At 37.0% G+C, this 27633-nt stretch overlaps 3 protein-coding genes across 4 annotated transcripts in view; 1 reads left to right on the forward strand and 2 right to left on the reverse strand.

Annotated features, from left to right (window-relative positions):
- Positions 1-27633, forward strand: part of LOC141434114 (discoidin domain-containing receptor 2-like) — a 316685-nt gene that overhangs the window by 262680 nt on the left and 26372 nt on the right. For both annotated transcript variants that reach the window (XM_074096403.1, XM_074096411.1), the window contains one exon: positions 6226-6393. In XM_074096403.1, the coding sequence (XP_073952504.1) occupies positions 6226-6393 (168 nt within the window). The remainder of the gene's footprint in view (positions 1-6225; positions 6394-27633) is intronic.
- LOC141434150 (uncharacterized) lies at positions 7659-8362 on the reverse strand. Its single transcript, XM_074096465.1, has 2 exons — positions 8232-8362; positions 7659-8002 (listed from the first exon to the last, which is right to left on the reverse strand). Exons 1-2 carry the CDS (start codon positions 8287-8289, stop codon positions 7689-7691), a joined length of 372 nt encoding a protein of 123 aa, XP_073952566.1. The 5' UTR covers positions 8290-8362; the 3' UTR covers positions 7659-7688.
- Positions 19201-21052, reverse strand: LOC141440325 (sodium-dependent noradrenaline transporter-like). Its single transcript, XM_074104834.1, has one exon. It carries the CDS (start codon positions 21001-21003, stop codon positions 19201-19203), a length of 1803 nt encoding a protein of 600 aa, XP_073960935.1. The 5' UTR covers positions 21004-21052.

Raw genomic sequence — 27633 nt, forward strand, 5'->3', positions numbered from 1 at the left:
CTTGTAATATATATTTTGATGGACAGAAGCCCAATAAATCATACTTCGTAATCCACTATGTAACTTAAATCGGCAACATAGTTTTTGAGGTAACTAAACTTAAAAAAAAAAAAAAAAAAAAAAAAAAAAACATTTATTCAGTAAATAGGCCGCAATGGGCACTTTTACACGTAATTTTTTAAACTACCAGCGCTTTCGTGAAGACCATCATTGCCAAGAAGAATGCGCCGCAAGAAACTTGGCAGAAAGTCATTTTTTCAGCATAAAATAATTACAAATAAAATACTTAAAAACCACAGTATACAATTAAATAAAAAAAATAAAAAATAATAATAATAATACAGGGATGTATGGGGTCCCTTAGTTACAAAACTAAACACTAACTATTATCTACGTTCAGTGGAAGTGTAGTCTGCTTCCACCGTCATAAATTAAAATAATAATAATAATAATTTAATTCTGAAATTTACATTTCAGGTCAAGTAACCATTAAGCTTTTGGATTCCGAAGGCAAGCTCACGTCTGCCGCCCCCAAAGTTAGAACACGAACTCATGTCATGCTCTGAAAGCAGAGCGGTCCGAGGGCATGGTATTGCTTCCGTTCCCATAAGCTCTATGGGATCGTCTTGGGAACTTCGACGTCGCGAGCCTGTGACTAGGAATTAAACTAAAAATATACAAGTTTAAAATCCATAAGCTTAACAAATTAAATAATCTGTTTCCTGGAATTGCACATTTTCCAATACATTTCTCAAAAAATGATAATATCTTCGTAACTATAATACTTAGGACAATGATCTTTTTTGATATCGATAGCTTAACAATCGCAGATTATTAGAATGCCCGTAACTCCATACCGACCACAAGGTACCTTTCACCGCGGAACTACACATATTTTTATTTAATTTTATTTCAAGAATACCTAATAGATAACAGCTGTAAATACCTCGATTGAGTAAAGATCCTGTAATGTCACAGAACTATTAATAATGGCGTAAGTATTCAACGTTCCCAAAATTATTCTGCTGCTGATATCATCAGAATTTATGATTTTATTTTGATCGTCCATCCATCATCACCTTCTCATATTATGTTTTCTAAATTTTTTAGGGAATAGTGACAAAATACACTAGACACTGGCTAAGCTGTTCTCTGAAAGATAGTCATATTTTTTTAAACTTAACTATCTTAACTAAATTACCTAGCTATGCTTTTGAAATGTTGACTACAAAGAAATACGAGTACCTATTTAATTTTTTTAACCTTCTATAATGAAATCAGGGAAAATGTAATTTCTATTTGGAATTTACAGTCTGCAGCCGTTCTGTTAACCGAACACTGGACGTGAACAGAACTGTTTATTTTCAATCTGTTATCCTGCATAACTCGGTTCACGAAATTAACTTTTAGTCGAGTTACTTTACAATATTTTCAGTTAAAAAAATCTTTGAAGATAAAACGTGATTTCAAAATTCGGAATTCTATTTTCAGAATATAGATTAGAAGAACACAGCAGAAAAAGAAACATTGTCCTAGTATCATTGTTATACTTCACACAAAGAGAACACAAGCCTCTACCCACAGTGCTAAATCCCTTGGAAACTATAGCCATGTTTCTCTGTCGTATCTATCTGAATAATACAAAGGACTGAAAGTTTATAAAGGGTTTTTAATCTGTTTCTTTCAGGATGAAGGTCTCGTGTAAGGGACTTTTGTAGGGCACGGAAAGAAAATGTAAAAAATCCTAAAAATGTTCTCTTTCTTGTTTCACTGACTAGAAAATGCATTTCAATGCTTTGTGGCTCACATTTTCCGCAGGTCGCTGAAGTATTAGATTACAACAAGGCATAAATATATATACAGCCAAAGCGTCAAATACATGTACACATTCGAGCTTATGGTTCATAGCATAAATATGTATAGATATTTTTGATGACGTGTAACGTACATTATATTTATGACCTTGACAGCACTCTAGTTGGTAATTTTAGATTTTTATTGTGTAGGTACGAGTACTTCTCATAAAAAGAACTGAATTTGATTAATGGAATTATTAACCAGGCATTTTAAAGCCACGGTTTCCTTGATAATGGCTCTTTGTTATTGTAATCGCTGCAGGGCCGTATATAATGTACACACCTAAACATCGCCAATAATTCATGTGTAGTATAAATTATGCGAGCACAATCTTGGTAGGGGGAGTAGCAATTAAGTCGGGAACCTGTGTTATTTACTGACTCATATAAATGAACGTACTATAGAGGATTATTAACGGTGTAATGGCGTAACAAAAACTGATCAATGCGGCACACGGTTGGTAATAACTTCAGTCGCTTCAACATGCTTCAACCGACGCTAATTGACTAGGAAAGCACAACTTACATAATATACGTTTAATATAACGCGAGCAATCCGTCGACGAGTTTTTGCGTAGGTATAGGGAAAAAACGACTAAGAATTAATTACGAGAGCCCGTTTTCCCTGACCATAATCGTGTATAACGGACGCTACTTACAAATTAATAAGCATGTTCGGTTCGGTTCTTGAGGAGATAAGATGAGGTTAAAGTGATGGTTATATCATCTAAAATCGATTATAAGTTCAATCCAATCGTTGGTGAGTTGGTTAAAAATATATATGTTTTCCATTTTTTTACCGATCTTGCTACAAAAAAAAACTAATCCTACTATATTATACATGGGAAAGTTTGTGACTGTGTGTGTGTGTGTGTGTGTGTGTGTGTGTGTGTGTGTGTGTGTTACTCCTTCATGCTAAAACGGCTGGACAGTAGATGAAATTTGGTAAGTATTTAGGTAGTTGGACATCTGGAATAACACATGGCTACTTTTAATCCAGATATTCCAACGGGATAGGGACAAAATCTTGAAATAACAAAGTCATGAAATTTGGCACGGTTGTTTTTAATGCAACGTCAATGAAAACCATGTCATTTTCGGGAATTCTTGTTTGTTACATCTTCACGCCAACATGACTGCATGGATTTCGAGTAAATTTGGAATGTAGATAGCTGGACATCTGGAATAACGCATCTAGACTACTTTTTTATCCCTATATTCCCACGGGATAAGGATAAAATCTCGAAATCTCATCTGGTGTATTTGGCACTGTTGTTTATAATTATAATGCAGCGTATTATAATGCACGACTTGGATCTTACGGGTATTTTGTAAAATCCTGGACTTTCAATTCAGCGATTTACGCGTGCGAAGCCGCGGATTAATACTCGTACTATTTTCACCTCAGAAGCTCAAACAGGCAGGTTTTGCTATTAAAAATCAGTGAGCGAAATCGCATTTTGCTCACTCCGTGAGACAAAGGAACTTCTTAATTATTATTTTTTGTCTAGACAGTGCTGGGTCTACTCACTGAATTACAAAATATTTTTTCATCACACTTGCTCGTAAACAGTGTCGTAACATGCAGGCTACCTTGGTTGCAACCCCCCAAATAAAACCCTCGACCTTAATGTGTGCCCGTACTAATTTTCATGCCATGAAGCCCAAGGTCGGTAAGTGAGTGTTACTGCATGCCGTGCTGCTGCTCCGTGCGCGCGCTGCACACGCACGCCATGCACATGCTGTGAGAGGGGGAGGGCAGCGGGGAGCTGGCGCTGCCAAGAGCGCAATCAGCGGTATCGGCAATTTTTGAAAAAAATATTAGTTTTTCTTTTACAAATATACAATTTTACTCGCAAATGTGATGAAAAACATTGTATGTCGCACGGGCGGTACTAGAATTACGAACATCGACTCATTAAAGCCCTCAGTCTTCGACTTCGGGCTTCTAATAGGCTCTAGTTCGTAATTCCTTATTTACCGCCCTTAAAACGCAATGTACTAAAACTTCACTTTGACACGAAAAAAGCGAGAGATAGGATCAAATGTGTTGATTAGAATGTTAATTTAAATTTATAATAAGTAGGTATTAAAAATATATCTATTATCTACATGAAAAAGAAATATTTCCAAAATGTCAAAATTTTCCCACTTTTTAATAAAGTATGCAACCTCGTTGCACGAATGCCGCTGCTCTTGTTTTTTTTTTTAGTAACGTTCCGTATACTGCCTACCTCTAAGGCCCAATTGCAGTAAACACATAAATCTCGAGTTAGCGTTAAGCTCAGTTTAGTAGTGTCAAATTGTATGGAACTGTCAAGCTTAAGCCTGGATTAACTACTAAATCTAGATTTATTTTTCCTACAAGACGGCCTAAGAGTTGTAATAAATGTTTGTCAAATTGAATGAATTTTGCAACTAAATCTATTTATGTGTATTTAATATAAATCCTAATAAAATCATATTTAAAGGTTTAATAACATTTATAATAATTTATAAGTTTATTGTTCAACCTTTTTAATGACCCAAAGATGAGGCTTTTTGCAGTAGGTATTAAAAAATATGACTTTTTTACAAGTAAGTAAATAGTTTTAAGTTCAAATTACAATGCATGTATGAGATTTGTATCGTACCTACTGGACACTTTTTCGTTCCGAATTCAAAACCTCGCTACTTGCCGGAGACTGCCTAAATTTGATTATTAGGTGTATCTGTTTCTTAATAATCGTATTATTTATATACTTTTTATATTGTTTGTTTTGTAAATGGGTAAGTATATGTGATTTTATTCTAACCTATGTTCTCGCTGCTGAGGTGAAAAGTTGTATGTGTCACACGAGACCAAAATTTTTTTGCATCTCGTGTTTGAATCCCTCACTGCTCTCAGGTTTCTAACCTAGAATCACTCGCTACGCTCGTGATTCAGTTACAAAATCCTTCGCTTACTCGGGATTCAAATTCAACACTCGCACCAAAAAACAACTTTGCTCTCTTGTTGCACAAATAACTATTCATGAAAAAAAATGACTTTTATTTACCTACTAGTTCGGTGCAGGTCGACACATAAAAGGGATCGCGTAAACTGTTGCGCTCTCGATGTCCTAAGTATTATATTATCAGCTATTTATGTTTCAAAATATTTCAAATATTGATTGAGACTTTGCGAAGCATCATATCAAAGAAAAACAAACCGTTTTCCTTGCTCCTCCTGCCGCTATAATACATACATACGTAAAACAGCTACAGGTCGATTCACAAGAGCTGGCATGAATCAATAGAATGAGTAAATTATAATGTCTACGTGTGCATCACAAAATGCCTACAGACTGATATAATAAATGTTTATCGTGTTATAACAATTATTATGTAACTACCTATTCGTTTACAAAGTAAAGAGGTCCCTGTGTAAGAACAGCACTCACACAATGATAAGTGATATTGCTCTTGTTCAATTTATTCATCCCAGCTCTTGTGACCTATGTAATATTGTGTCGTACCTAGAGAAGTGCCTCTTGCACGTGTGGTAGCGGCAGAGCAGTTTAAAGACTTGTAGTTCATTAGCTATGTTGCAGCCTCTCGAGTACCTACCTACTATGATTGACATCTCGCTGCTTTAGTACATTGTGTCTTAAGGGCGGTAAATAAGGAATTACGAACGTGAGTATATTAGAAGCCCGAAGTCGAAGACTGAGGGCTTTAATGAGTCGATGCTCGTAATTCTAGTACCGCCCGTGCCACATACAATGTTTTTCATCAAACTTTATATTAGTAAAAGAAAAATATAATTCTTCCATATATTGGCGATACCTTAGGCTGCGCTCTTGGCAGTGCCGCCCTACGCCTCCCCCTCCCTCAGCATGCGCCGCAACGTGCGTGTGCATGTGGTCTTGCAGCAGCACGCGCATGGCGCATCAGTATCGGTACGGGCACGGACTCATTTACCGACCTTGGGCTTCATGACAAGAAAATTAGTACGGGCAATGACTCATTTACCGATCACGGGTTTCATGACAAGCACATTTAGGTCGAGGGTTTTATTTGGGGGGTTACAACCAAGGTAGCCTGCATGTTTCGACACTGTTTACGAGCAAGTGTGATGAAAAAATAAAAAGGGCCACAAATCAAAAAAAAAATAACGTACTTGGGTGGGGCTCTGAAGCGTGCCGAAGCCGCACCGTTCCCGTGTGTTACAAAAATCTCAGGATAAAATTTGTCTATGAACTAAAACCAGTGACAGTTCTGCGACCATACACCACACCACACATGTTAATTAATAATATAGCAAAATATAATAAAGATAAATACCTATAAATTTCATTAGGTACATTATGAAGCATATTTCTACATATTTTCTACTAATTGTCCCCAGACGTACCCAGAAGAACGCACTGGTCGGCGCGAGAGGCCGGCACCAGGGCTCTTCACGTCCATCAAACTGCCGGAAGCTGAGCCCCCAAACGGAGTGGCGCCCCTGCTAGACTTCCCGCGGGGGCGCATGAGACCAGTTACATTCCTCGGCGAGGGCCCATATGGGAGTGTAAGTATTCTTTCTGCTTTTTACTACCGAGATCATCTCACTCACCTCCTCGCGTGAAGCGTGGTAGTGTGTGGACGGAAACTTCTCTGTCCGTTAAAGTTGTGAGTTTTAAAAAATTTAGCTGTGTTAAATACTTACTTGGGACGCAAATTATTAGATAAAAAAAAATATAAAACTGTATATCTCGTTGAGTTTCCAACCGGATTCTTCTCAGCAAAGGTTTTGCCGAGCAGGTGTGGTAGATTTTTTTGACATTCATACTTAAGTGTTTATTACAGCCAAAGTTGAAAAAAGATATTTTGGACTTTGACTTTGTCAGTGCTCTCTAACGTAGACTTGCACGGATCACGGTTAACTATACGTTTTCTGAGTTAAATGCTTGCTTACCCGAGCTTAAAAATGTATAAACTCATGCGCGGCCCTAAGTCGTCTGCTTCTGCCTTTGCTTCACATTTTACTTTTTGTATCACAAACTTACTTGTGCGAGTATTTAGTAAATGATGCCAGTCGCCCTATCTCGCGTGTCATTATCTATGATTTTTTTGTTACATTAACGTTTGCCTAAACCGGTCATTCCTTCGTGTTGTCACGCAGCAGTTACGTTTAATAAAGGCAAAGATGGCGTGCTAGGTACGCTAATCTGAATAATTCAAATACAAACTGCCAAGATAATAATTTGTACTGAAATGAGCCGATGCCATACCTACCTATTCAAAAATGCAGCTACACATTCTGCTATTATACATTTTATCGTACTTGCATCAGCTGCTTTATTTAATACTAGCGCCGCGCCCCGGCTTCGCGCAGTTACAATCTAAAAAAAGGTCTCGAACCAACGACACTCCACACACATTTTTGAGCTCCATTTCCCAAAAACTACAAAAGCACGAACTTGACTGTCAGACAGCCTAAATTACTGGAGCTACATACTTGAATTTGGCAGACATAATAATTCCACGACTCATAGATTTTTCGGCGTTCCCTCGGCTTAGGGAATAAAAGAGATTTATATATTCGAATCAAAGAGGACTCCATAACATTGATTATTAGAGACTTTAAACTTGGCATACAAGCAGAAAGATGATTCTTTAGAAAACAGATCTTTCTATGTCTTATAAGTAGTTTCAGAGATAACCATACTGACCCGTCTGAATGGGCTATCTGTCCGGTATATTTCTGACTTTGACTGACCAGATCGCTAAGAGTCAAAAGTTTACCCCCGTACCTGACAATAAACAATTTAAAAACCTCGCAGCATCATGGAATAGGTTGCGCTATTTATTTATTGAAAGGTATCAGTCGTAATAAATAAAAATATCGTCTTCTAGGGGATCGGGAAGCTCTTCGGCGTCGTCTCTCTCTGCTGGAGTTTTAAATATACTGAAAGCGGCTACAGTAGCAGCAGTGAGAGCTGAAGGAGCGTTAGTCTTAGAGTTTGTAGGCTTTATATCGTTAGCTTGACCCGGGCTGTCATTGACGGCTTTCTGGGAGACCTCAGTCAGCGACGTCATATCTTCTACGTCCACCATAGTACTGTCCATAGTGTTTGGGTCGACTTTAGCCAGAGTAGCGTGCACATCGTCAAGTCTGTTCTTATCCTCTTGTTCCTCTGTAAATGAACATAGTAAAACCTTCTTATTTTTATAAAAATTACACTACAAGAATGAGTCCACGTTCTAGCGAAGTAACGCTGTATGAGTAGAACCAAGGAGTTCTGTCATGGTGAATATCTAGGTTATACAATGTTAAGACTTGAGCTAAAAAAGCAGGATTAATAAGTGGTAAACACGTGTTTTGGTGATCTAGGAAGTGCATTTGGGTTTAAAAATAATTCTCACCGTCTTGTTCACGCTTTGACGCAAATTTGCTTTTTAAACTCGATATAAACCCATCCATTTTTATAAATTTTGTGTAAATATAGGTATAGTTTTGAGAGGTTTGTGTAGATGTTACTTCATTTCTTTATGACAAACTGATGTCATTTTGAGTGCTAAAACCCTAAGACGCCTTTTACTCTTAGTGGAATTTTCTGCCAGTACTATTAATTCAAATACTTCAAAATACTTCAAATATTGTAAACATTCATTAAAAACTCGTATCCAATCTTTGTAAAATTCCTCGTCAGGAAATACAAAGTAAATAATGTGATTGCAGTATTATGTTAAATGAAATTAGCTTCTCTCTATGCAAAAGAAAAATGAATCAACTATTCTGTTGCAATGAGTTTATAGTACAGTCGCCATCAGATATTTCAGAGCGGCCAAAAGTGATCAAAAATATCGAAACATCAATTCTAATACCTTAATAATAGGGTTGTACCTTGCTTTGTGCATAACAACTTTTTACCTATCGAAAATAAAACTGAGACATGGATGCACACAAAAACCAGAAAAAGAGACCAGCTAACTTTATAACTTTTTACCTATTTTTGGTTTGCCTGACAGACAGACAACGCACAGAAAGACAGACAACGAACAGCCTAAACTACTGGTGCTAGAGACTTGAAATTGGGCATACATATACCTCGAGTGTTGTAGAGTTTCACTAAGGAAGGATTTTTTGAAATTCCCACGGGATAGGGAAATATCTAAACTTTTTTCGTTTCTTTGTTTGTAGTCGAATCTTTGAAACTATTTAGCCGATTTTAAAAATTCTTTTACCGTTAGTAAGCTACACTAGCCTTGATTGACATATGTTACTTTTTATCCGGGATAATGCAAAATTCTCTCGGGATAGAAATAAATTAATTCGATTTCGGAGCTGATTTAAAATAATCTTACTTATTATGTGATATGACTATCCCCAAATGACAAAGGCCACTTTTTTTCGGGAAATTACAAAATACCCATGGAATAGAAAAAACTGAATTCAATTCCTGGGCTGATTTTAAAAATTCTTTCACCAATAGAAAACTACTATTCCTCATTAGTATAGACTACTCTTCTTCGGAAAAATGCAAAATTCCCACGAGATAGAAATAAGTGAATTTAAATTCGGTCTGATTTTAAAAATTCTTTCACCAAAAGTAAGCTACAGTATTCCTGATTGACATAAGCTGCTTTTCTACGGAAGAATGCAAAATTCCTGAGGGATAGCAAAAAGTGAATCAACTTCAGGGTTGATTTCAAACATTCTTTTATCAACAACTTTCTACACTATCCCCGATTGATGTAGGCTACTTTTTCCCAGGGAAAATGCAAAATTTCCGCGGGATGGCAGTAAGTCAATTCAACTTCAGGGCTGATTTTAAAAATAATTTAAACAATAGAAAGTTGGACTATCCCTAACTTATATATTTCCGGGTAAAATGAGAAATTCACGTGGGATAGAAGTAAGTGAATAAAACTTCGTTGCTGATTTTAGAAATACTTTCACCCATAGAATACTACACTATCCTTAATTGACATAGGCTACTTTTACTCCGGAAAAATGCAAAATTCCCACGGGATGGAAATAAGCGAATTCAACTTCAGAGTTAATTTTAAACATTCTTTCACCAACAAATAATTTATTTAAATAACAGCAGTGACACGTTACACAGGTTAGGAAAAATATAATAAGAAGTGTACATACATACATACATACATAGGCATAGGCATAGGCAGGTGTAGTACAGTCAACGTCATAAATAAGTGATCATTTCTGTACCTTGTCGCTTTCAGTCGTTACACAATTTCGTATGGCTCTTCAAACATGACGTTAAAGTACAAGGTACAAAAGTGATCACTTATTTATGACGTTGACTGTACATAGGCTAATTTTTACCCCGGAAAAAAGCAGCTCCCGAGGGAACAGCATGCGATAACCGAATTCCACGCGGGCGCAGCCGCGGGCAATAGCTAGTTTTAGATAAACTGATATTACTTAACCTAATGGCTCATTTTACCCAACTTTCATTTTAGTGAAAGTCCTTTTGTATACAACTTACCTCCTTTACATAAGTTTGTTTCGCCTAATTTTAAATGATCTAATTTTCATTTTGTGTAAACTTATTTCGTATAGAGTTTGACTGACATAATTATTTTTCGTCTAACATTATAAGTCTAACATAAGTTCGGTTCTGGCGCTACGCCGGCCGCCTGCTGCCGCGGCACGCTCGTTACGCTCGCTCGGCTCGCGCGCTGTTATGATCGCAGTTCTAATCTTGGTATAAACCTTAAGTAATGATTACTTAAAATAAGAGTCGACAAAGTGAGTTTTAAATAAAATAATATTCGACAAAACAAGTTATGAAAAATGTTTTTTTTTCCTTCTGATATTTTAACGAGGCTTTAGCACACCAAATGTGACTATGTCAGCCTCATGGGGAGCCTCAGATATATACACCACTCTACAGACAGATATTACACTCTCCCTTGCACTGAAACCACGTCTCTGGATGTAAAGGCCCGTCCAAAAATGAAATTTCGACAAAATAATAATTATGTAGTAGTATGAAAAATTCAATTATACAAATTGACTTTAGACAACAATTAATTATAGTAAAAGTTGTCACACAAACCGAAATTATGCCAAATTTTTTTAGACATGTCAAGGGAATACCTAATAAATTAATAGAGTGCATGTTCCGATATTTTTGACCACCTTAGCCGCTCCGAAATATCTGATGGCGACTGTATATAACATACATACCATAGGTACTAAATATGTGTACTTTAAGGTAGATGTTAGACATCGGTTACACGATAATTCTTGCTTCAGTTCAGTCCATCATTCTGGTACGAATGACGAGAGAAATTGTGTAGGAAACCTTCTCGGACTGACGGACTGATGGTCCGGCCCTTGTCCTTGTCCGGGCTGATCAAAACTACCTACATACATGTGAATTGAAAATGAAAAGTCAATAATATTCGTCAATCCATTTTGAATGATAGAAAACCAGAACGATGGACTGAACTGACGCCAGAACGAGCGTGTAGCTGATGTCTATAGTCAGCGTTTCGTAATTTCAAGTATTAAGTAGTATGGGAACAAATGACCACCAAAAATAATTTAGAAAATCTCTATGTATATACCTATGCTTTCTGTACTGCTTACTTTATGTATTGGTGCGCAATAAAAAGTTATTGTATTGTATTGTAGAACACCAAAATTTACTAACGAATAAATTTACCACCAAAAAGCCAAATGAGCACCAAAAAATAATGTCTAAAATGATAAGAATACCAACTATTTAACCATTCCGTTTCTTGCGTTAGAAGGCGTTAAATTCTATTTTGATAGATTAACTATTCAATATGGCAATAATCTCTTTGAAAAATGTTATTCCTTATTTATCACTTTCGTACTATTTGGTCACGTATACTCCGTTATATTGGGTTGTATTGCACAGCATAGGTAAAGAATTTTCTGACATGAGAACCAAGCTGATTTACTGTTGTCCCCTGCACCATTCATCAAAATTAATTGACATTTATAATCAATCATGAACTAATACTAATCGTTCCGAGCAGAGCACGGCTTTTCTCATTAATCGGGAGCCGTTAGAGTAATCTCGGGCCAGCTGTGACGACCGTCAATCTACACTCGATACTTAAATTAACATAAAACATCATACTACACTACTACATATTATTGTATTGTATTGTATTCTCTTTATTGAACATTAAAGCACATGAAATTAACAAATAAAATAATAATAAGAAGTACAAAGGCGAACTTATCCCTTACAGGGATCTCTTCCAGTTAACCTTTGAACGATTGACAGGATATCAGATAACCGAAACTACAATCGGGAACTAGATGGCAAACGAGCAAGTGGGTCTCCTGATGGTAAGAGATCACCACCGCCCAATCGACACCTGCAACACCAGGGGGATTACAGATGCGTTGCCGACCTAGAGGCCTAAGATGGGTTACCTCAAGTGCCAGTAATTTCACCGGCTGTCTTACTCTCCACGCCGAAACACAATAGGGCAAGCACTGTTGCTACACGGCAGGATTAGCGAGCAAGATGGTGGTAGCAATCCGGGCGGACCTTGCACAAGGTCCTACCACCTGCACCTGCAACAATATGTATATATCAACCGTAAACCGCCATTTTACATCTACAATCATAAACTATTTATATATCTATGTATAGCCTTAACACAATTATCTACTTTAAGGAATTGGATAACTATTTGTACATGCTTGATGAAAAAACAACAGTGGCACGCGCCGCTGTTTGCCGAGCATTCCTGCTGTAACTGCGGCCATTGTATTGTGCCTGCGGCCGGCGTCAAATACCGCTGTCCCGCGCTTTACGTGTACGTTACATGGACTAAATTAATAAACCCATGGATTTAATTTGTAATAAACCAGTATTCCATACTAGGGATTTTCCCACGATTTTGTCTGCCGAGAATTCGTTTATCGCTATACCGGGACAGAGTTACTTTCGCGTTATCATTTTATTAGTAAGGAGTGTGACTCCCGAGCTACTGTTTGTAATATGATATATTATTTATTTCTATGCTATTATCACCAAGATACATGGTATTAATATTATGCATAAGTATCGTAAGAGAAGATTGCATTTGTATGATGCTTTTTCAGTTTTTTTAGAAATAATGTACCTATAGTAGATAACACTCGTGTACCTATCACTTTGCTTTAGTATAGGGCCCGATTGCATAACAAAATACATGTTAGTAGTATTAGAGATTTTGTATTAAAATTCACTAATATTATTAACTTGTACTTTATTATGCAATTGGGCTCTGGTTGTATTTTTTTGACGCTATTATACTCTTCCGAAAGGATTTATTAGTACATTAGGTACTGTGGAGGCCGGAAAGTAGGGAAGCTGGCAACCCCACGTTTCGGCCGAGGCTCGTACTCGTATAGTGCTTTTCTCAAACATAACATGAAATAAAATTTAAAAAAAAAACAATAGACATGGGGGATAAATAACGTAACGTAACGTCACAATGACTTTTCACTGTGACTTTTTTGGAACGGGATCGCAGGTCACTGATATCAAAATGTGCTTTTCCCCATGTCTAGCTGCTGGCGGCGGGCGCGCGCCGTTCCGCAGCTCGCGTTGAAACAAAAGACGGTCGCATTCGCATTGCCGGCCAGAGCGGCCGGGAAAGCTATATGAAATCTCTTTGCAAGCCGCTAGAGTGACCGCGCGCAAGCAGCCGAGGCGTAGCGCCCGCAACGCGATACTTCCCGGCCTATTATTTGTAACAACGTCAATATTTCATGTCATGTTTGAGAAAAATAATTATTATGAACCGGATGGCATTTCGCTATTTGAAAAACCCATCGTTTAAGAACTCTTTAGTATCATAAAACAAGTCACTCACCTTGCAACTAACTTCCTTTCAACGGCAATCTCGATTGCTTTGAAGGGCTGTTGCCAGATTCACCTGAGATGCACTCTCCAATCGAAAGTACCAGGCAATCATAAGTCACCAAGAGCTCACCTTGCAACTTCTAACGGCAACCTCCATTCGGACTTATTTGAATGGCTGTTGCCAGATCTACCTGAGATGCACTTTACAATCGAAAGAACCAGGCCATCATAAGTCACCAAGAGCTCACCTTGCAACTTCATACGGCAACCTCCATTTGAAATTGTGGACTTGCTTTGGCTGGCGAGTTAAATAAAATGTCACAAGGTTTCTTAAGTAGAACTTTTCAGTTAAAAAAAACAATATCTCTGAAAAAATAATTGGAAGCCATAAATTTTCCTTTTCGTCTATCGATCTTAAATTAAATGGCGTCGTGGTGCTAGGTGAGCGACTAGGGCTCCGCCGTCACCCCTAACAGCCACCGCGACCCGTTTAATTGCTTAATATCTCACCAAAACTACATACATCCAATTCATGACACTGCTTATTCTCTTTAAATGAATCTATAGCCAAATCTTGACGTAAAATGTAATCAAGTTGAAATAACAAGAGCCACGTCTCACCAGCGTCTGAGTTTAGTTTCCAATAATTATCCACAATACCTAAACCTTAATTACCTATCGGTTTAATCATGATGTTGTTGGAGGAAGCGTCCGGCTATCTAATAGATAATCTCAACTATCAATCCATCGGGAATCTCTAATGGAGATGGGAAATCGAACGACGATATCTGTCTATTCGGATTATTGAAACCCGCCATTACGTATATCTGCACAAACGTGCCGCTCCAGTATAATTCAACAATGCAAATAACAAGCGTCGCATCGGAATCCATTTTACCAGCATTGTTGATTGTTTGTTAAATGAAGCTTATACAGTTTATCGAGTAATGATATTACAAAAGGGAAGAAAAACAATTTTATTTTTATTGGAATCAATTGTTTTAATTACGGTGGCGGTAATTTAAAAAGGGCCCAATACAAGTCAAACTAAAGTAGGTGTATTTAGCAAGATTCTACCAAAATACTAAGGTATTTCACAAAATTAGAAACCAGACATTTGTTTAAAAATATTTTTCCTGTTTCGTATAAAATGGTAAAGGAACCGGAAAAGTTTTAAGAATAAAAAAAAACACAAAGTTATAAAACCGCGTATAAAAACAACACCTTTCTAAAAGGTAAGAGAATACTTAGGTTTATGTAGATATTTTACAACAACGTTTAAACAATTATGATTGAAAAATCGTATTATTCCGTACACACGTATATCTAGTGCCATCCACGAAGACGCGTGATTTTGTAAAAATTAGACATTAATGACATTGTAATAAGAACCACGGCACGCGTCATCGTGAATGACTCTACCTTCGTGCACCAACTGCTCTATTTTAAAAATCTTTTCACCTCACTAGCTCGAAAAAGCTTTCTTTATCCTCCGAAATCTGCGTGGAAAGTCGCTTTTTATCCTCTTGGCGGGAAAGAGTTTTTGAAATTCGAACGTTATCGTGAACGGGCGCCCCCTTGAAAATACATATCGACCGCTTACTTCCACAACCTCGTATCTCGCCGCATAAAATTGCTTTACAATCCATCTTTATGTTAAGTACGATAGTATTGATTTGTTAGTTTGTTGTGTACAATTCGGGTAGATACGAGGTTGAGGAAGTAAGCGTTGAATATTGACGTGTTCACAAAGAAAGTTCATCATACATTGTTGAAGTAATATTTAAATCTGTTAATTAATCTGTTATTTAAATCTTATTACTAAACATTTATTTCTAGTAATGTTAGTTTTTTCATTATTTAGTTAGTATTTTCATTCTTGTTATTATTGTTGTTATTTATTAATACCAAAAAAAATTATAACATTTATTTACATATTGTTCTATTACATAAGTGTTTTCGTCTTTATTCACAAAAAATAACGACAAATAGGTAGATAGATATGTGGTCAAATTCAGAACGCACCTACCGGAGGGAATAAAGTTCACACTGTCAATATTACCAATTCTAGTAATAATTATTTTAATTTTTAGTAGGTTTAGCTACTTGCATAATTAAATGTAAAAAGTACTGTTTAACTTATTTATCAACGTCTAACCCAAACCCTGGATCTAGAAACCTGAACTTTTACTTGGATTTCGAAATACCCTCGTTTTATGGAGACAAGAACGTGGATGTATTTTGAGATATTTCCATGGGGTGAGACTTCTGCGATTTAGAAAAAACCACTGGCATAAGCTAGCTGGTATAACCTGCAACTGATTTATAATATTGTTCAATTTATTTTATTCCACTTACCTATTATTTTTCTCGCTGTCGTGAGGTGAAAAATTGTGTAGAACAGCCGAGCGGGCTATAAAGTTGTTTAGCATCTCGTGCCTTTGAAACCCTCGACTACGCTCAGGATTCTTCTTTTGAATTTCCTAGAATCCTTCGCTCGCTTGGCTTTCAATATAAACACTCGTGCCAAACAGTTACTTTCCAGTTTCCAGCCTTGCATAACAAATAACTATTGTTATGATTCTTAAAAACGATAAATGAAGAGTAAGTACTTCTTCTTTTCTGAAGCTGTTCCCTTATAGACGACAAGCAACCCGCCCCGGCTTCGCACGGCCAAAATAAAAATAACCGGCCAAGTGCGAGTCGGACTTCCGTACCTATACAACATTAGACATTAGCAAAAATTTACAAAAACACCACTTATTTTTAAAGTGAATTAAAATACATATTTGTGAATATTTCAAGCAACTACCTGTTGCCGTAAAGAGCACCCCTTAAATATGTATTTTATTCTGTTTTTAGTATTTGTTGTTATAGCGGCAACAGAAATACATCATCTGTGAAAATTTAAACTGTCTAGCTATCACGGTTCATGAGATGCAGCCTAGTGACAAACATTCAGACAGGCTGTGGAGTCTTAATAATAGGGTCCGGTTTTTATTACCCTTTCGGAACAGAACTCTAAAAAGGTCTCTAATCGAGGGCACTTCACACACATTTTGCAGCGCCATTTCCCAAAAACAACACCCGACCGGCGAGAAGACGGGCGCGTCAACGTAAGGTAGTTAAATGCATTTTTGGTTATTGATATTTTTCATCATTCCAGCCTATATACCTACCTACGTCCCACTGCTGGGCACAGGCCTCCTCTCAGAATGAGAGGGCTAGGGCCGTAGTTCCCACGTGGGCCCAGTGCGGATTGGGAACTTCACACACACCATTGAATTTCTTTGCAGGTTGTGCAGGTTTCCTCACGATGTTTTCTTTCACCGTAAAGCTCGTGGTAAATTTCAAATGTGATTCTGCACATGAATTTCGAAAAACTCATTCATGGCAACTTTTTTACACTAATTCACATTATTGAAGTTTTAGTACGGAACCCTAATTTTTTCTGGTAATAAATATTATAGCCTATGGCACTTTGGAATAAGTTAGCATTCTAATAGTGAAAGAGTTGTTAAAATCGGTCCAGTAGTTTTTGAGTTAATTCGTAACAAACATCCTAAAATCCAAATCTTTCCTCTTTTTAATATTAGTATAGAGTTTAGATGAAGTGAAGCGAGCTCTTACTCGTAGAGCATGATTTTCAGGAAAATCCCCGGATGGAATCGGTAAGAAGGCTCGATTCTTGGAAAAAGTATTTATTACACACTAAAGTAAGATTTTCATCGGTTTTCTGCAAAAAAGTAAAATTTCCAAGCTAATGCTGCTTTCAAAGATAAGATTATAATATTACTCCATAAAAAAAGAGACAAGATAAAATCATCCAATTAGTTTGACCAGTTATTAAAAATCTTTTTTTTTTGTCTCATATTAATAAATGAACATCAATCTCTAAAGCAAGACGGTTTCCGCCCCAGTTTTTCTACCAATGACATCTTCACATACTGATTGAAAATCATTATAGAAAAGTACTACCAACATTAATATATTTAGCCTTCGTTGATTACTCCAAAGCTTACACAGTACCACGCAATCCACCATAATTTGAAACTCTCCATCTCCAACGCACCTACGTATATTAATGTGATTAGTTCCATATTTGTGACAATAGGTTGTAGGTACAGTAAAACTACAATCATCTGGAATATAATTTAAAAATTAAAAGAGGGTAAAACAGCGATACCCAATTTATTCTAAGCTCTTCACGAGCACATTGGAACAATTGTTTAGAAACCTTTCGGTCTTGTGGGAGTACCATCATCAGTCAAGTACATATGTATAATATTTTTCACCTATGATGAGTTCTGTGACGTTTCCAGTTTGAAAGTTTTAGAGATGTACCTTTTATTTAGTGAGCTATCGATTTTTCTACGAGTTATTACTGCCTATTATTGGAGAAGTTCATTATATTTGAAAAAAATAATATTTTTCCAGTTTTCCGCCCACCGGGCCACCGTTTTCTCGTTCTCGCTCAAAATAATCCCTCAAACGAATTACAAACTCCCGACTCTAGGAGTTCAAAATAGTCTTTTTAGACCGTTTCGGCATTTTGCCAAAAAACAACAACAAACCTAACGAGAAACATTAACAAGTCAACAACAATAATAACAGAAATAAACAATAACAAAATACAATGCAAAGAAAATGCAATGGAAACTCAACTCGTATACAAGGCAGACGCACTCGTACTGACAGTGATACTGACAAGCACTGGTCACAAGAGGCACAAGATGGCTGCGGCCGCGTTCCAAATAGCCGCGTTTACAAAATTTTGCAAGTTTTGTTTAAAAATTTTAAATATGTAAGTGTTCATTGTTATTGAATAATGCACCGCGGAAATTGCCGATAATGTTGTGTCACGTCACTACTCTGTTCCGTTTCACACATTGCGTCATTTAGAAAAATAAATATTTTTGTATCGTATTCGATGGAGACTATTTAATGGACACTGATATTGCTATATATTTTAAAATGTACAGTTTTAAATTTTTATGATTATTTTGCTTCAAACTAGAAATTATTTTTAAAAAATATTTTGTGAACACAGTATGCGTAATTCGGAAAATTTTCAAATGTCACAGAACTCATCATAGGTGAAAAATACAATAGTCTAGCACCCTAAAGTTGATCATTATTTGTATGTCACTATTAGTCACAAAACAATGTCTATAAGACGTGCCTGTCAACTTGAAAGTTTGACTTGAACAAAATTCATCTGATAAGAGACAGATTAAAAATTTACCCCCTTATTCATAAAACTTAACAAGCCTATGTTAACTAACAAATGCTTTGTCCCTTTCTAACAAATACAAATGTCGAAGTGACAGATAAGGACAAACGAATTTTAGCGGCATTGTAACTAAAATAGGTTTGATTGTCGTTAATGAATAAGGGGGTTAGAGACCACCATCACCAGACTGAGACATTAGACAGACTCAAAACCGCGATGAATGGAGAAAATGGGGGAGGCTTTTTCCCAGTACTGGGCCACTATTCCAGGCTAAAAAAAATGTATTATTATTTTATTCCATAAAATTTTGAAAATTCACATTGGCTCTTTTTTGTCTAGCTAATATTCCAGCCTGTAGGTGGTACTGGCGGTAGAGGTACTCCTTGGTCATGGCCTGCGCCGAGAACATGGCACGGCTGCGCTGCAGCAGCTCGCTGCGCGGGCGCCACGCGCTGCTTAGTTGTACTGACCGCAAGCACCGCTTGTGGCACGCGCTAATTGACAGCCTTATAATCGAAGTTATCACAGTAAAGCACAGACATAATATTAACATCCAAAATCCAACGCAATGTAACAGAGACTCTTTTTCAATTATTTCTGTAATTTCGGAATATAATTCATTGCAGAACGTATAAAGTAGCAAAACACTCGACGCTACCCAGGCTGATCTCATGTAAACTTTAGGCCTAATCCCTTGCATAAAATGAACGTCTTCGCAAAATGTACCCAATCCATACCATAATACGAACACAAAGCACTCCATTAAAACAATAAAAACAGATATTAACTGATTAAATCTTCTAAATGAGCCCGTTTGCATGATTCGCGCAGTGCTACTAAAAAACAGTAATGTTGAACAAAATAAACCAGCAACACCGAAAAAAGATAGTAAGCCTGGATATTTGGCCACCCTATAATATTTTGCAGCAAAAGTTTCTAAAAGATTGAAAAATATCAGTGCGACTGTTCGCAGTCCAAAGCATGCTTGGCAACTATATACTAGTATTATCCATAATGAATTGGCGCTGTATTCTTGCAACATTCTTGGAACTCTTTCATATAAAAGAGACATATGAGCAGTAGTTAGAATATACTCCGGGGAACAGGAATACCGATACGCATATGGACAGGACATCATGGCCGTAGTGCAAACAGTGAGCAGCGTGAAGGCGGCGCCCACGGCCACGCTGACGGCGGCATTGGCGTAGCAGGGCGCGCGAAACGAGCAGCTCGCGCCCAGGTTCACTGCCAGGCCCGACCCCAGACCGAGGGAAAATATCACCTGATTCACCATTCTGGTGAAATCAAAGTCTTTGGTAAACTTAGTCCAGTCTGCGTCAAAAGCTTCCTCAAATTTCTTCACGATTCCTTTTTGCAGCAATGTTCCCATCATTAGTATTAAGAAGCCAAGTATAGGATACAGTGAAAATACTGCTAGAAACCACTTCATAGATTTCTTGCGCTTAAAACAGCTCAAGTATAGCACAATACAGGCTAGTGCCGACGGCAAGGCCACTTGCCACGATACATGGTGACCATTCGTGTAATCAATTTTCATAATAACATATCTATAATACTGATACTCGGGAAATGTGGCGTAAAGTGTTTCACACGATTTCTTTGCTTCCTCAGGATATGGTAGTTTCAAGCAATTCTGATTGACTGTATAGTTACGTATAAAAATGTCACAATTTTTCGTAGCCCACTTTCCACACGTATAATATGGCACAGGATTTTCAAAACTAACTAAAAAATAATGAAGACAAAATGAAACGTTTATATAATTATGTAATAATATGATAACTTGCCAAAATATTACAAAATAGCCAAAGTGCGATAGAAATGGACGTACTGTCCACATGTTGAGAGAGTTCAGTCCCGTGAACTGACCGATTATTAATTCCATGTATAGAAGAGGAATCCCCAATAATATGTACAAAGTCACAAACACTAACACATAACCAAATGTACCATGATGTACTGCTGAGTTCGGTACAGTAGTGGATACCGGTAATCCTATTGTCTGAATAATCAAAAACATTAAATAGACTGATCTTTTTCCCCAACTCCCTTCGTCATTTTTGCTGGCTTCCATCTTTGCACTACGGTAAATAATAAATTAAACAGACTAGCGCTCCTGTCTATCTCGCGGCCGTGTTGTTTTGTTTGTGACGTTCATGACCACACTTTCTTTAGGCATTTTATGATAATGGTTAACCTTTAATGAACAAACTCTTTATCTATCTAATGTCTATCCCCCTTATTCATAAAACTTAACAAGCCTATGTTAACTAACAAATGCTTTGTCCCTTTTTAACAAATACAAATGTCGAAGTGACAGATAAGGACCAACGAATTTTAGCGGCATTTTAACTAAAATAGGTTTGATTGTCGTTTATGAATAAGGGGGTATGTCTATACATATAATAAACCTGTAACAAGTCGATGTTTGTACACTGAAAATATTTGAGAAAAATTGTTACTAGCTTGAGCAATATAGATGTGAAACTTGGTGATAATGATCAGATTTTTCAGTTGATTTTTTAGCCGTAGTTTGAAGGGATTTTCCGATAATTCCACGAAAACGGCCAATGCGGGACATTAACCTCATTCCTATAGAGTAATGTGTAAATATAAAAATCTACGCAGACGAAGTCACGGGCAAAACCTAGTAATAGATAGGTACGTATGGTATGAGTGTCTCAAAGGCTGATAATGAATAGTTGCTTACATTACTTTTTCTACGAGCTCAAACATAAACAATTAATAAATAATGAATACTACATAACGGACAATAAATACCTAATGTTTTCGATTTTCAAGGCAGTATTTCATTATTTAATAATTGTTTATGTAAACATATTTCAATTAATCTATAAAGTCAAAGTAATTAAGTATTGAAATAAAATAGAATGGCTGTTGGCCAGTAGATAATAAACCGGTGAACTTTTTTTTATTTTTTTTCCGCAATTTGCAGTGTGAAATAGTACATTGTGTTTTAAGGGCGGTAAACAAGGAATTACGAACGAGAGTCTATTAGAAGCCCGAAGTCGAAGACTGAGGGCTTTAATGAGTCGATGTTCGTATTTCTAGTACCGCCCGTGCGACATACAATGTTTTTCATCACATTTGCGAGTAAAATTGTATATTTGTAAAAAAAACTAATATTTTTTCAAAAATTGCCGATACCGCTGACTATGCTCTTGGCAGCGCCAGCCTCCGCGCCGCCCTACCCCAGCCTGACTGCCGACAAGCGCGCGCCGAGCTGCTGCACGCCATGCAGTATCACACTCATTTACCGACCTTGGGCTTCATGACAAGAAAATTAGTACGGGCACTGACTCATTTACCGACCACGGGTTTCATGACAAGCACATTAAGGTCGAGGGTTTTATTTGGGGGGTTGCAACCAAGGTAGCCTGCATGTTACGACACTGTTTACGAGCAAGTGTGATGAAAAAGAACATTGTGAAACTGTGTAAAACGTATTTCACAATGAAATGTTAAAGTTGCGATCACACAATACACCTCATTAGACTACCGATAGCGATATCGTTAGTAGCACCGTAGCACATTATACAACGCGAGTAGAAAAATAGTTAAACAACTTACGTTACTGCTATAATCGTATTTAGTAAGCTTTGGAAGGACTGTGAACATTTGAATGTTGGATACAATACGTAACGGGGCAAGAGCTGAGGGCAAGCGCAGCGTCGCCGCGGCTGCCCAGGCGGCCCTGAACTCCGTCGGTTCACAAAAATGCTCATAAAAATTGATTACTGACCGTAGCAAGAAAATGCAATCTGCTCATTCCAGCATTTAGGGGGGCTCTCCGAGTTCACGACTTCACCCACGCCCCCTCACCTGCTTCACACCCCTCAACCAACGCTTTAATAGCTTGCGGCCCTTATTTTATTTTTTCACTATGTAATTTCGGCGCTGCGCTCTTTGAATTGAGAGCTTAATTGAAAACTAAATTGAAAACTTAATTAGATGGTAACTAAATTAAACATTTCTCATTATATTATTATAGGTACAAGTTGTCGACTCGGATTGACTAATTTTTTACGCTTTTTAATTTGATGTGCATTTCGTTCGAGTCTACCGTAGACCGGTACGAAACTATTAATATAGATAGTGTGACTTGCTTAAATAATGATTTTGAAGTATTGGCTACTTTGGCTAGCTGCAAATAACATCGAAGCCTTGTAAAAAGAGTGCCTACTTAAATACCCGTAGGTACCTATATCATATTTAGCATCAACTTACTTCATGTTTCTAACTAGGTAATATACCAACAATTTATATCAACGTGTGTATACTTTCGCATACAAAAATCTGTTTGGAAACGGGTAGAAATCAACATAATATAACTGCAACTACAAACAACAGATTTTCTTTAATTAATGAAGGTTCATTGCAAACGAGTAAATATAACAGCACATCACGATTACTCCAGAATTTATTTGCTAACAAGTTTTACGAGCTCCAATGCTCGCGAAAGGAAAAAGAAGAACGATAGAGCACTCCAGTTTTCCATTAAAATGGAAGGATAGTATTCAATTATAATTAAAACGCGTACTTCGTCCCTTAAAGTTGAGAGGAGAAATTTTTAATGTTCAAACTGACTCTTTTGCGAGTATTATTCCGATATTGTTTAGCTAATTTATTTCGTTTACCCAAATAACGTAAATATTAGGGCCTAATACAGTTCATTAATAATTATTTGCCATCTCGATGGAAAAAAATGAATTTATTCGTTAAACCTGGGTCAAGCTCGATAGTTCTAAGTATACATTTAAGTTTTACTGAAACAAGTTAAAACTAAATTGATGTTTCTCCCAGCTAGTGGCCTTAAGTAGTTAAATAATTAATATAATAGGTAAGGTACTGTTAAAACCTCACATTACCGAAGAAATGAAATTTCTAAATTCTAAAAAAACAGCATTTAGAAATAAATTAGAAGTGTAAGAATCTAGTTAGTAGATAATAAGTAGTAGTAAGTGATGATTATTCCAAACCAAATGTAAAGTCATAACTTACTCGTAATAGTAGGGTAAAGAAGCAACATTATGCACGAAATTGGTTTGACTCTACCGCCTACCTAAGCGCCCTGAGCTTACTCTAAAAACTGTGACAATAACGTAACAAAAAAGCGAGCAAGATAACTAAGTTTGTGCCAAGCAAACCGAAAGGAACAGGACTAAAGCCGTTGAAAATCGGAACAAAAATGACTCGCTATGTTTCCTTGTTAATCTTATTAACTTCGCTCCATCCGGTGCATGGCTAACTGGCGCTGCGCCGAATAGCGCTCGTAGGCAGGTAAGGAAATGTACAAACATCAAGACTATACGTATGTACTCCTGAGTTTTATGCAGGTTTTGGAACATCTTCATAAAAAAACTTATCTAATGAACTTCATAAAGCTATTTATATACTTACATCATATAGCTTACGCTGTGCTTACTCTAAGCAGAATCAGTGGTTTACGTCAACTATACTTTCTTAAAACGTCGGCAACAGACCAATGACTTTCCTTGAGTAATTGATATACTCATGGGCGGTGGTGATAATTTCCCATTAGATGACCCGAATGTCTCTCGATAATAGCACTATTTTTAATTCCCAAGCTACTTCGTCCACTTGTTCGTATACCACTGTAACTATTTCATACAAAATCGACGAATATAACAGCCCATTCATTTCGAAAACTCCGCTACAATGACTTTCAAATAAGACAACCTGTATTATTACAAAACCGGGTAATAGGAGATAGGTAAAAACATACATAGGTCACACAAGTAAAAAAACCTTTGAAATTCAAGGTACTCAGTTGCGTGTAGCAACCATTAGGTAGGTACTTTTACTTCCTCTGGAAATCCTTATTCGCGCACATTGACAACCTACCCTTTCTTTTTTGTAGTTCGTTGTTTGCCGGAGAGCGCGTTTGTTCTGCAAGAAGTACACAGAACTGCGGGACACCTGAACAAACAATATACTTTAATTCCATTAGTTAGAGGTTCACTTCTTTTGTTCGCATTTTTGTAAAGTGGTTTACTTATACGAGTAGTTGTTTACGTCGTGAACTGCAAGAAACGGAAGAAGAGGAACCTCTAACGTATTTTCCTTAAAACAAACCTTAATGATAACACACACGAACTAGTTTAAGTACTAAGTAGATACACTTTTATGTAGCAAAAGGGAGTTTTTTCTCAAGGCCTGTAAATCCGCTAGGCGCGAAGCCATTTTCTCCGCTCGGTAAACTTAGAAACTGGGCCAAAGCAGGCTTTTGCGAAATATACAGGACATTCTCTACCCTCCCTCTCTATATTACATCAACTATTTCTGTGGAAAGTTCTCACGTAGGTACCACGAAATAAAAATGATAATTCCTTTAAGTACTTTTTAACCCCTTTTAATATTATGCTCCTACGCACAATCTGCATACGTTCCTAGCAAAGAGACGAAACTCTCTTGCTTGTGCTCTTAGTGGAGTAATTGCTTTTGAATGTTAGAATTGAGTACCTACTAGGTACTGTAACGAGAAACACAGAAAAAAAAAACAGAAAAATATACATACTCACTGGGGCTGGGAAACGAACCCAGCCTCTTGCATTTCGTGATACGCCCACGTCGGCCAATACACTATCTCGAGTGTTTGGCATACTTGCTGAAATTTCCTACCTAGATCTAGATTGGATTACTTTTAAACACAGCAAATGTTACCGAAAACAAAAATAATAATAATAAAATTAGACCTAAATCAGAAAACATTTTTAAAACATAAAATCTTAGCTTTCTTGGGGCATTTTCATTCCCAGTCTACCAGATTCGAACGTGCATGTACCGTCGGATGCAGAATTACATTTGCATATCCATTTTTGGCATTCAATCGCCGAATCCGAATCGCCGAATTGGTTGCATAGGATTGACGACGATTAAAAAATCCAGCCGGTTTAGTTTCCTGCGCCAGAAAGTAATATTTACGAACAAATAACAATATTCTAACAATTATCTACCCTCAAAAGTATATCATGGACAATAAAATTAAATTAATAAAATAGAATGGCTGTTGGCCATTAGATAATACATATATACCGGTGTTTTTTTTATTATTTGAATTCCCGCTATTTGCAGTGCGAAAATAGTTATTTATGATACAGGTGCGGAGAGTAGGCAATTCTTAAACTCGTGCCGACTCAAAACACTCGCTTCGCTCGTGTTGTAAGCCGGGGTTATATTAGAGCCACGCCGCGTGTCGCAACGCGTGGGAGTGCAATCGGTTACATACATTTCGTATGAACATGCTTACATTAGCACAGCCCCGCGTGTCGCCGAGCGAGCTGACGCCACGCAGACCGCTCGATTCCGATCGGCGTGGGCTAGGTGGTAGGGGAAGTGACGCGTTGGCTCGCTCCGCGCTATTATAATCACCACGTGGCTACGCGCAATTATACAAATTAATCAGCACGCGCGGCGACACGATACTGTAGTATAATCACAGCTCGTTGAGTCAGGCAGCGTTGCGACACGCGGCGTGGCTCTAATATAACCCCGGCTTTAAGTTCTCCGCCACTCGTTGAGAATTTCCTACTTTCGACACGTATATCATACAACGTTTTACAATGCATTAAGCGAGGAAAAAAATCGAGGCAGTGACTAACATCATTTATTTGCTATACTCCTTTTACTACAGTAGCAGGCAGTAGATATACATACCGATATGTAAACCAAACCAAAAACGTTAACGTACCTATACACTTTATTAAACCAACTTTCATAACAATCATTGACCCAGAAGATTAGAACAGCTATAGCTACTTATGATAGGTAAATGAGATTTTGTTTTAGTATTGTGATTTTTTACGATTAATTATTATTAGCCCTTGTTGCTTGACATTGTCCACAGTTATGTTGGCTAGTCCTTATTTCCTGCACGCTCCTATAATGTTAAATATCAGTGCAACCTGTGAATAAACCCGTGTAATAGTTAATTATCATTAAGTATAGTTTTTATATTATGTATCTAACCTACCAGCTATTAACAAAAAGATACCGTAAATCTGAGATTGTTTAGCTTTGGAACTGTAAATAATTCAAAATTGGTTCACTAATTCGAATGGATAAAAGCAAAAAAATATATAAAATTTAAAAATCAAAAAACCCGACTGCCTTGAAAACTAAAAGGAAGAAAATAAGTCTAGTGGTCTAGAACTCTATCATGAAGCTCATTTAAGGTTCAACAGTCGGGAACCATTATAAATCGTAACCAGCTCATAAAATCTTCGTAATAGGTCCCGACTGTTGAACCTTAAATGAGCTTCTTGATAGAGTTCTAGACCACTAGACTTATTTTCTTCCTTTTAGTTTTTAAGGCAGTCGGGTTTTTTGATTTTTTAATTTAAATTTTATATTTTTTATTTTATACTTTTTTGATAGGTATTTATGTAAAAACGGTAGATTAAAAGTATTATAACCTATATATTTAGAATGGGATAATTATTAGCTTTAATTCGATACCCATATTGTTACAATACAAGATATATTTTTTTTTCATTCCTCCGCCATATTTTTTTCGCAGATGCCAGCCTATGTCACTCCGACAGTTATGACGAATCCAATGATACCTCATATGTTAAAATCCGTCTAGCCATTTAGGCTGCAGCGAGGACCAAAGAAATGGACATACATACATACATAAATACATACATACATACATACGCTC

Source organism: Choristoneura fumiferana, chromosome Z (genome assembly GCF_025370935.1).
Source record: "Choristoneura fumiferana chromosome Z, NRCan_CFum_1, whole genome shotgun sequence".
Lineage (NCBI taxonomy): Eukaryota > Metazoa > Arthropoda > Insecta > Lepidoptera > Tortricidae > Choristoneura > Choristoneura fumiferana.